Source organism: Musca autumnalis, unplaced genomic scaffold (assembly GCF_047663935.1).
Source record: "Musca autumnalis isolate F117 unplaced genomic scaffold, ASM4766393v1 scaffold_3, whole genome shotgun sequence".
Lineage (NCBI taxonomy): Eukaryota > Metazoa > Arthropoda > Insecta > Diptera > Muscidae > Musca > Musca autumnalis.
The window spans coordinates 237,262,724-237,274,827 of record NW_027411866.1 but is presented as its reverse complement, the minus strand read 5'-3'; the positions used below and the strand labels follow the sequence as shown (position 1 = coordinate 237,274,827).

At 37.0% G+C, this 12,104-nt stretch overlaps 1 protein-coding gene across 1 annotated transcript; it reads right to left on the bottom strand.

Annotated features, from left to right (window-relative positions):
• Positions 1-167: 167 nt before the first annotated feature.
• ND-24 (NADH dehydrogenase ubiquinone) lies at positions 168-2,359 on the bottom strand. Its single transcript, XM_073977297.1, has 5 exons — positions 2,132-2,359; positions 1,861-1,983; positions 701-976; positions 516-635; positions 168-443 (listed from the first exon to the last, which is right to left on the bottom strand). The coding sequence occupies exons 1-5, from the start codon at positions 2,168-2,170 to the stop codon at positions 273-275; spliced, it is 729 nt and encodes a 242-aa protein (XP_073833398.1). The 5' UTR covers positions 2,171-2,359; the 3' UTR covers positions 168-272.
• Between the last annotated feature and the right edge of the window lie 9,745 nt (positions 2,360-12,104).

Genomic DNA, 12,104 nt, shown 5'->3' with positions numbered 1-12,104 from the left:
ACGATACCCAGGGGAAATTTTCGTTCAGAAAAACACCCACGGTCGCAAACATATTTCGCCCAAATATACTTGGGGCCTAAAAATCCATCTTCAACAACAAATACAATTTTTTACTTGGACTTAAATTGTAGGAAAGGTTCACATGCAATTAATAAAAAAAATTATAGTTTAGATGTATCACTTCGACGCAGAAACGAAAAAACAATTTATAATTTATTTAAAAATCTTCCTATAGGTATCGCACAAGGTTGTGATTTTGTTTTTTCCTGTTCTTATAGACCAGGTTGGAGACCAAAACCAGGTCCCTTTGGTTCCTCAGACAATGAGGTGGGTTCACCCTTGGGCTCACTGGCAAAACGACCGTTACGGGGACCAGGTGGGGAGACGCGATCAGCCTTGCAATCGGCCAAAATTTCTTGCATATCCTTAGCGGTTAAATCTTCCTACAATAGAATAACAAAAACAATGACATTAAAGATAAATTCATAATCCATAAATGTGGCGCCTTAACTTACATAATAATCATCATTAATAGCTACCATGGGAGCATTAACGCAAGCACCCAAACATTCAACTTCGGAAATTGTGAATTTCATATCCTTGGTGGTTTCACCAACACCAATACCCAAAGATTTCTGTAAATTAAAGAATTGAACGGATTCTAGATGAAATTCAAAACAAAAGTTAGTTTGTAAATTACCTTGCATGTTTCCAAAATTTCATCGGAACCTCTCAACCAGCATGGAGTGGTGGTACACACCTGCACGTGATATTTGCCAGTGGGTTTACGCATAAACATGGTGTAGAAGGTGGCAACTTCATAGACACGCATATTGGGCAATTCCAAAATTTCAGCAACTTTGTGCATGGCGGAAATTGGCAACCAACCATGTTGACGTTGAGCCAAATCCAACAAGGGAATCATGGCACCACGTTTGTGTCCCTCAGGGTATATGCTCATGATGGCTTCAACGCGCTGGAATGGAAAGAGGCAAAAATTTTGTTAATATAGCGACTAAATTGTTTATTTATTGCTAAAGTCGTATAAATGGAGTTCTTTGTAGGTCTTATTCTTACTGATCAAATCCAATGAAAAAAGTGAAAAAGCAAGCAATGCTGGACCCAGCATTTTTGTCTATGGTCAGACGCAATTCTGATTGTTGTAGCAGCATTTAGCCCTACGGAGACACATAGGTTTAATGCAATATACAATCGGGGCAATCATGAATAAAAATTCCGTGCGGAATTTGTTCCCTTTCCCCAATTTGTTATTTCCGTATTTAGGTCCAAAAAGAGAATATTTTTGTTGATTAGGCAAGAATATTCCATAATTAGGAGATTCTAGCAGTTTTCCACGTTTAAAAATGATTTTTCAAGAATTTCACCTTTTTAAATTATTTTCCGTGCGGAAAAATTCCGAGGGAAATATTCATGATTGCCCTGAATATGTATTCTATACATTGGACTAATATCATAACTTTACATGGTGCCGTACTACGGACTAGCTCTCTATAAATAGTAGGTCCTAATCATACTGCACTCATGAATTTGAGGGAAGTTTCTACTGAGTATCTCAATAAATGCTTTATATCATTGTACTCCGGACAAAGAGCTACTTCTGGGAAGAAACATCGTAGCAAGCCGTGTAGTGCTACTTAACACAAGTTTTTCCTAGTTTATTTCACCCACACTGAGATTTACCTGCGTAATGTAGTGGTCCGAATGGCGTTGTCATTGTTGGTAATAACATATTAAAGGGTAATGGGGTTTAACCAATTATTTATCCATGTATAACACATAAAAATTTAAATATGATCTCCTCCGATTCGTAAGTATACTCTGCAAACACAACTAACTTACCTTCTTGTTTTCCGGTGTGAATTCGAATGGAATATCGGGGTTATCTTCGGGTGTATCACGATGGACAAACAAATTGTCACTGCGTTGGGTAGCTGATGTAGCGATGGCACGTAGACTGCCGCGCTGGAGTAAAAGAAATTAATTCATTAATTAAAACCATAATTTGCACTGAACAAATCGAAGCTAGACAGGATTTATTGTGTTCAAATTACATAACCTGAATTTCGCAGCGTTTCAGTTCAGTTGACTCAAGTTTTTTTACCGCACTTACCACATATTGCAGGGTTTTTGTGGCACAATTAGCAAGCATTTTTATTGTTTTCTATGGAAATCTGCTTAATCCTGTAATATTTCCAAAGAGTATGGAAGAATTCGATCGTCTCCCTCAAGTACCGACAAACTTTGCTAAAAAAACACCAGACAAACTATTTTTCGTCGTTAATGTCAAAGTTTGACAACTAAAAACAGCTGTTTTTCATTTGTTGTTGTTTTGAGCATGACAGCATAACAGATTGTGTAGGGTTGTAGAAAATAGTAGTGAAAGTGAAATGATAACACAAATGGCAGGAACACATTGAGAGTGGCGATTCATTTGGCAATCAAAGCTCTGTTCCTTTACCTGCCTGAGGTTACCATTTCTTACCATTTTTAACCTGCAAAGCGTTCCTTTACTTCAACAAGCATACAATTTATATGAGACCAGTTCACCACTTTTACCATTTTTTGCCACTGTTACCATTTTTTAAAGTAAAGGAACATACCACAAGTTGTGTGATTGTGAACATGAATCAAAAGTCCCAATTTACATTAGGCGAGTTTACTTGCGGCAAGTCCCAGTTTTTAGGAGAGACACGTAAGGGGAATGGAAATGGAAAAAAAATGCTCGTACCGGCTCAGGCTCAATTCTCAGGCAATTCATTTTATATTTTTCGTATTTGACATTATTTTCATTGTTTTGAAAACAAAACTTGTCGGAAAAAATTGCATTTTATAAACGCAAGTTTAAAAGAGAACGAGGAAAATTGCCACAAGTAAAATCGCCTAATGTAAATTGGGACTAAGAGGTAGAAAACAGCTCTGTTCTTTTACGACCAAGAATCTTCAAGTTTTAATACTTTTTACTCGAAAAGCGTTCCTTTACTTGAGACACAACACAATTCATATGGGAGCAGTTTACAACTTTTGCCGGTTTTACCATTTTTAGAAGTAAAGGAACAGACCGAACATGGCACAATAAAAACAAAAACAGCTGGTTATCACACTAGTTTTCAAAATTCATTATTGTGAATAAAATCGCATGCAAAATGTAATCAAGCAATTCACAACATTGTGACCAAATTTGACGTTTGGTATGATTTTATGTGACACCTTCTTATTCCACCATGGTAGAAAAGAAGATGGATGTATTTTATTCCCTTCATAAGGCCGAAATCAGACCATCTGCTTTTTCACATGTATGTTGTCACTTTGGGTATACTAATATACAGAACAGCTGATGCCATACATGTGAAAAAGCAGATGGTCTGATGGCGGCCTAAGGCCATGGTAGAACAAATACAAGGTAAAGTTAATACTACAACAAATACAACTCAACAACAACCACATTGAAATTTGTTTTTGTTTGTAAACCTTATGTTTGGTTTACATTCGGCGTCTTTTCGTGATTTCGAAGGCGTTTCGTGATTTCGCGCGGAATCATGCAAAATTTATCATGATTTCGCATACAAAAATGAAATCATCTCATTTCGTGATTTCAGCGAAATCAACATCGAAATCACAGTACACATGATATACAACTTTGCTTTTACCTAAAAAAGTACCAAAAGTTGCAACACTTTTCACGTATCACAATAAACAAGGTAGATGTGCGAATTGCTGAAACAACAAATTTTAGTATCAAAATTTGTAAACAACGTGAAAAACTATTAAATAACTTTGTTACAATCAAGGTAAATTTATAGAAGGTATGTTCATGAATTACAACAACTAACAAATTTACAAAAACAACATTGTTGGTATTGAAAATTAATTGTCAAAGAAAATATTGAATATTAGGGTCGTTCCAAAAATTTTCTCAGGAAAAACATATATACATTTCGAAAATCCTCCAAAATAGAAAAAATTTGAATCACAATTTAAATATAAAGCATTCAGAACTGCCGTAGGTCATTTTTATTACACGTTTAGGAAGAAAAACAATATTTTATGGTAGCAAATTTCGAAGTTTCAAATTTCATGAGTAGACCCTATTACATTTTGAAAACTAAATTTACAAAAAAAGTAAGAATACAGCTGATTGTCACTTCTACCTTGTATAAATGTACCTTGGTTACAATGCTATTTTTCATTGTGTTCCCGTACTTTTTTAATGGTAATTTTAGAAAATAGATCTAATTGTAAAAAATTTCTCCCCCATACAAATTTCCTAAAAAATACGGAAACGGAAAAATGACAGACATTGCAAAAACTCCAGCAGAAATGTCAAAATCAACGTATCAGCTATAATATTAGATACCAATGAACATGCTTGCTGCTAGTTTCTAATAGGCCAAAATTGTATGGCAGAAAACAGGAGAAGAGGGTGTTATTCGGCGCTATTTTTTTTAAAGAGCAGTGCAAGTCTTGCTAGATTTCGGAGTACGGGAACGCATTTTTAGCACTAAACGGGAAAACTACTGCATGTACTAATATTTTGTAGGTTCTGAGCACAACTTTTATCTATCGAAATTTATTATTATGATGTCTCAACTATAAAATCATTATTTATTTTTTTTTATTTTTTGGTACTATACACAATTGATATGATATATAGATAATTTTACGATATTTTTTTAAATAAAGTTGTAAAGTTCTGTATTGTCGAATATTTTTGATGTTTAATTCAATTTACAACAACTTGTTTTGAAAATTCATGTTCAATCAGTTGCGCATATGCATCTACCTTGATCATTGTGATCATGGTTTAATAAGAAAGGTTAGCCAATGCTTTATGTCAATTTAAATTTTTTCATTCGAGTATGCCTAAAACTTTAAAATAATATAAACAAACTGTGTATGTGTGTGTGGTGTTTGAATAATATGCCAAACAATTTTAAAAACAATCGAATTCAATGATTTTTAAAATTGTTTTTAGACCATTTGTATGGAAGAAATTGGTGAGATTTGCATTGAAACAATCAGTTTATCATATTCACAACTCGATTATGTGGAGAAAACTTAACTCTTCATTCATTTTTCGCGTTTTTTATAAAATGCTCAAAAAATACATTGTAAACAAACCCACTTGTTGCTTTTATTTTGAAGTTTTAGGAATTCAAGAGAAACAAGGGTTCTATAGATTTTTTTCATTTAAATCTACCTCTTTACTTATACCATGATTGTGATATGTTTGAAATCAACAAAAAATAAGTGTAAACACCGTGGTGTTTTTCAGGATTTCGTGAAATCCAATGGATTTTGGAGCGCAAGTGTAAACTTGGCATTAGTGTCAACGTAAATGTAAACAAAACAAGGAAATGTCTATAAATTATTGGAACTTAAAAAACAAATAATTTTTCACATTTAATTGAATATTTTGGAAAACATAAATGAAAACTCGTTAGATTTTCAATTTAAATGTTTCCATATCATTCCACTAAATGCATAATTTCTCGCAGAAAGTAGAATACTTGCAAAAATGTTTCGGGTCGCTGGTAATTCATTGAAAAAAGAGAAGCTGTTTCAATCATTTGCTTTTGAAAACAAAAAAGCACATGTTTATTAGGGCTTTATTCTTTTCAAGTTTAACAAAATACCACACATATTAACAAATATTGTACCGCCTCTATAAGCGGTGTTTTAGTGTGCGGCATGTCGTTCGGACCTGGAGGAGGTTACATGTCAATGATATAAAGCCGTCTTTATGGGAAATAGTTTTTTTCTGATGAATAATTTTGTTCTTCAAAAATATGTATCCCTAATATACATCGAACATAGAAATAAATACATAAAATGTCGTATGGAATTTGACACTAACACTACAACCCAGTTCAGTCAGCTGGGTATTGCTGCTACCTTTTCTTGTTCTACCATGTCATAAGGCCTTGAAATATTCGTCGGAACAAATTGAATACTCTCCCAGGTCCCGGTCCACACTAGAGTGATTTCATTGAAAAAAAAAATGCATGAAATTATGCGTCTCTAGATCGACTTCCAAAGTAGAGTAAAATCATAAAATTGCTGTAGTGGGGAATTCAATTTAAAAACGCCTAATTTCATGAAATTTTTAAATGAAATTCATAGCTGTGTTCCTTTACTTACCTGAGGTTACCATTTCTTACCATTTTTAACCTGTAAAGTGTTCCCTTACTTTTAATAGCATACAATTTATATGATAGCAGTTTACCACTTTTACCATTTTCTGCCACTGTTACCATTTTTAAAAGTAAAGGAACAGACCACATGCTAGTGTGGACCGGCACCAGCTGGAAATTTTTACCCAGGTAGATCTTTTTGTCCTGTAGCGGTATTCTGCAACTATTTTTTATTACCGACCAGGACTTACTAGGACTAGGACTTACTTATTTCAATATTTTTTTAACATTAATGCTGTCTAAAATCACCCACAACGCAAATTATTAAAAAATATAAATAAAAAATGTGTATGTGAAACTCATTTTCGAAAGATCTCTTTTGACACTTTTATCATTAAAAAAATTACTGGAACAAATCTATTGCTTTTTATTTTCTACAAAATAAAAAGCAATAGATTTGTTCCAGTAATTTTTTTAATGATAAAAGTGTCTGTCGAAAATGAGTTTCACATACACATTTTTTATTTATATTTTTTAATAATTTGCGTTGTGGGTGATTTTAGACAGCATTAATGTTTAAAAAATATTGAAATAAGTAAGTCCTAGTCCACGCTAGCGTGAATTTCATTAACAAATTTCATGAAATTAGGCGTTCTTAAATCGAATTCCCCACTACAACAATTTTATGATTTTACTCTACTATGGAAGTCGATCTAGAGACGCATAATTTCATGCATTTTTTTTTTTCAATGAAATCACTCTAGTGTGGACCGGGACTAATGAAACCATTTTGCTCAGCCTTGGTGTACGGGAACGCATTTTGGGAAAAAATGTGTAAAAACCTTTTAGTACTGGAACGAAGCTAATATTACGAATTTACCACCTTTAAATATACAGGTAGGGACAAAAGTTTACATACACCCCATAAATGTCGGGTTTTAGGGTAAGTAATGCTTTTTATAAAATTCCAAGTACCTAGAAAGTTTTATTTCTTCTCACTAATAAACAATATCTAAAACAACAAAAGTACATTTCATAACACTGTGCAACATTTTTAAGGTTATATTGTGCAAACAATTCGAAGTGCGGATTTTTTGATAGTATAGACCCAAACGACAAGAAACCCTAGTTGGGTTTTGTTGTGTCAGATCCAGCTCGGATTTTATGGCCCCATCTAAATATGGTTAAATATTGAGCTTTTAAAGAAATTCGGGGCTATATCTCTGAAACCAATGCGAATCTTCTTTTGACCTCTGAAGCAAATTTGTAGATAAGAACAAGAATATAATATTTGGAGAAATAATGAACTCGAAAAACTACATTTATTGCCTCAAATTTCAAAATATATGCAAAAATACCACAATTTATATACATTTCGCACCATATCTCCAAAACCGTTAATTCTTTCTTAATATTTTCTTCCGGAAAAATATTCCCTAGAATGTAATACACTCTTCAGAACATGTGATTGTTGTAAAATGTCTCTATCCCGTTGTTATCAGTACATTTTTCAACGACGATTTAATAAAAATGTCAATAATGTAGTGAAATCCGAAATGCGAGAATAAACTGTTGGTGTGAACTGTGTTTGAAATACGTGTTGTAAAATATATGATGCAAAATATCACTGAAACCACATGAAGTAAGCATTTTAGAGTTTCAGAATGTTCTAAAGAATTGTTGAGGACTTTATTTGGAAGATTTCTGCAAAAGGTTACTTGGTTCAAATCCCAATAGTTTAGCCGATACTGACCAGAATTTCAGCAATTATGTAAAATATTCTATATTTTTTAGATTTCGATGCCCTAGATGGAGTTTTTCTTATGTGGTTTCTTCAACAGATAAGTTCTACTAGTTTAGTGCTACAATATTGCTAAGGACAGCAAGGCCAAATTCCTATTCTTTTCTGAGATAAAGGCCTGATAAATGCAAAAAAGTGTATATTTAGCCCGGTTTAGATGAGGCCATAAAATCCGAACTTGATCTGACAGGACAAAACCCAACTAGGGTTTTTGTAGTCTAAATATGTACTTTCAAAACATCCATACTAGAAGTTGTTTGCATTTTCAGTGTTGCATAGTGTAATACAAATAACAGTAAATTTTACAAAAACCAAAAAATGATAGGGACAAAAGTTTACATACACCCAAAGGAAAAATTTATAGAATTAGCAGCAAAATTTATGCATTTTATTGTTTTGGCGAATGTCTCTGGGTGTCTGAGAAATATTTAAGAGAAAATTTCTCAGATTAATGCTTCGGGGAACTTATAAAGTAAAAGCGTAATTTTGTATAACAGATCTACTTCTACAGCGACAAAACTTTTAATATATAAGACATGTATACGTCCAATTTTGATGTACGCTATTCCAATTTGGTTCAGCGTTTCTCCTACGGTGATTCGAGAGTTTGAGATATCTGAATGAAAGGTGCTTAGGCAGTGTTTGAATAAAAATTTCCAGAATCCAACAAAAAGATATTCCAATTTGCATATTTATTCGGAATCTTTCTTTATACCTATTGGTTTGTATGCCCTAAATCTTCTTAAGCGGTTTGTTGAAACATTGCCAAACAATGAAAACAGTTTAGTTAAAGACGTCTATATTAATCAACGAGAATTATGGATATAACATATGGAGAGACGGGGTGGGATTCCAGTAGATCGTACCCTAAGTTGTTTAATGAGTTTTGCACGTCAAGTGTTTGATAGGAGAAGGAATACACTTATTGGGGGTTACCCTCTCACATAGTCATTTCAACAGTTGGGTAAAGAATTGTTGGTGCCAGTCACCCGTGAGGTTCGTACTAAACCGCCCAGACTTCAGCTTGGGTTTGGGATTTTAACTGACGGATGACCCGTACATGGAATATATGGGGGTAGCAGTCAGCTGTGGAACTGCCGAGATAGAGTTGCTGAACGTATACATTCTGCCGAGAAATAGCTGTATCTCTGATTACGAGCCCGACATTAGCCCGCGTTTGGAAGGTCTTAATCGTCTGGTTCTGGGGACTTTAATGCGCATCAAAAGATGTGGCATTCGGCCCTCGGAAACACCCAGAGGGGTACAGCGCTGGCTGAGCAGGTTGATAGCTCTACCTTTTGCACGGCCAATGAGAACACGCCTACCAGAATTAAAGGAGAGTGTCACAGTTCGCCAGACATAGCCATCGTGTCACATGGTCTTACAAATGGCGTTACCTAGCAACCCGTCATTTCCCTTGGATCAGACCAACTCCCCATAATTGTCTCCATTAGCAGACCACCCGGTTTCATCACCTCTAAATGCCGCACGTTCGCCAATCATAGGAATGCTGATTGGCCAAATTTCAGATCACCGATCAAAATTCACCAATCACCGTTTCAGAGAACTGCCCAATCGTTCTGATTTTCGGGTAGCGGAAAGGTCGTTCCGAGACGCCATAACTGCTGCAGCCGCTCGCCATATCCCTGCTGGTCGAATACCCGAAGTAAGACCAATCTTTCCAGCAGAGGCGACGGGATTAGCAAATGAGCATGATGAGCTTAGTCGAACCAACCCCAATGACCCCAGAGTCAGGGAGCTGACACTGGAAATTACCAGGCTGGTCGGCGTGCATAGGCGAAACAAGTGGCTAAATCATCTGAAGATTTGCAACATTGGAGCCGGTATAGATGAATTGTGGGCAACAGTTAGGTCGCTCTCGAACCCTGGAAGAAGGGAAGATAGGACCACAGTCACGTTTGGCGACGTTACGTTGACTGACCCGAAGAGGTGCGCAAGTTATTTCAATCAACACTTTGTCGAGCACCCCGAGAGTGACAGGGCGAAGAGAAGAGTATTACGTCGCATCAGAACTCTTCCTGCCGTTTACAGTTTACAATGGATGATGTTGCCAATGCCATCAGGAACGCTAAATCATCCAAAGCGTTGGGCCCTGATGGAATCTTCATGGTAATGCTGAAGCAGCTGGATGAGCCGGGAGTGGAGTATCTCCGAGCCCGACAAGGATGCTAGCAAAAGTGAATCGTACAGGCCGATTTCGCTTTTGTCGCCCGTAGCAAAGACAATTGAGGTCTTAGTCCTCCCTAGTATCAGAAATAGATATTAAGTTGCCGATCATCAGCATGGATTCCGTAAGCAGCACCGCACGACAACTGTGCTGCACGCCATTACCACATATATTTGTCAAAGACTCAACCAGAGACGGCCGTGGGATAGAACAGTGATGGTGGCGCCTGACTTATCAAAAGCCTTTGATACAGTCAGGCACTCCACGCTGTTTGAGGACATTGAGCAGACAACCCTCCGGCCAAGCTTGAAACGTTGGATAGTCAATTATATGTGTGGACGCCAGTCGTACGTGGAATTCAGGAACAAGAAGTCCAAACCCCGTAGAGTGAAACAGGGAGTTCCCCAAGGTGGGGTGATATCTCCGGAACTGTTTAACCTCTATCTCTTCTGTATTCCGCCCCCTCCAGACGGCATCGAGATCGTAGTGCAGCGCAGTTTGGAAGAGAATTGAATCTCGTGGTCGACGGTAGCAGAATTCCGACCACAAACTGCCCCAAAATTTTAGGGGTCACATTCGACACTACTTTCAAGTTGTGCGCACACGCCACAGCTATCTGCGACAGACTGAAAAGTGGGAACAAGTTCGTCAAGTCCCTAGCCGGTAGCACTTGGGGTGCAGATAAAGAAACCTTGTTGACCACATATAACGCGATAGGTCGGTCTGTGCTATGCGGCGCCAGTGTCGAATGTGTGAATTGGAAAAAACTTCAAACCTGCCAGAATACCACCCTGAGAACAGCAACAGGGTGCCTCCTCAAGTCTTCAGTGGACCATCTACATGAGCAGGCAAAGATTCTTCCAGTAAAGCAACGCAATCAGATGCTTTCGTTGCAGTACCTGCTTGGGTGTTACCGTGAGAGCCATCCCAATCACCATCTGCTGGCTAGGCCAGACACATTCAGGCATATCAGGAAGGATATTCATGCTCTAGAGAGGGTGGTCCAACAATATAGGATAGAACCCCTAGATCGACAGGCATATCAAGCAGGTTTAAATAGCATTCACACGGACGCAGTTGCCAAGGCCCTAAGCAATTATAGTGTGAATAAAGTACTCGGGGTACATCCCCCATCTATCGCAGCTGAGGAGCGTCAGTTGCCACGACAAACCAGAGTTGTTTTGGCTCAACTATGCTCGGGATATTGCAGTCGCCTAAGTTCTTATTGGGGGGAAATCGATCGCGCCGTGCAAGACATCTGCCCAGTATGCGGCATGGGCCCGCACGACACGGAACACCTTTTCAACTCCCCCGCCAAACCTACCCATCTAACTCCAGTGGATCTGTGGCTACAGCCCATCGAAGCAGCCATTTTTCTGGAACTGGAGATAGACCCAGAACCAGATTGAACAGAGGAACGAACATACAAACAGTAGGGCACTTGGGGACATTCAAGTGTTTGATAGGAGAAGTGCTAGACTTAGTGGAGGTATTCTTTTCACATAGTCATCTCTACAATTGGGCGTATTGGTGTGGAGAAGTGTTGGTTCGAGTATCTACCTACAAAAGTTCAAAAATGTGCAGTTTGAGGGCTTTTTAAGGATTGTTTTAAAATATTTATTTTTAGCTCCCTTCGGCTTAAAACTGCTCAAGCTTCTAATATCTTCCTCTAACATTAAAAAGTCAATATTATTTTATGAAAGTTAAGCCACACATATGGAGATTTGGTTCCGCATATAAAAACTTATTGTTACCATAATTTAAATAAATATTATTGAAAATTATTAACGAATTATCATGCAATAATTGAAATTTCGCTACAAAATAGCGGCAAATGAAAGTGAGGACAGATTGCAGAATATTTTCAATAGATATCGACAACAAATCATATACCCTCAACACGTAGTGCTGTAGGGTATAAATATGGGCAAAGTTCAACACACTAAAACGGCGATAATATGCC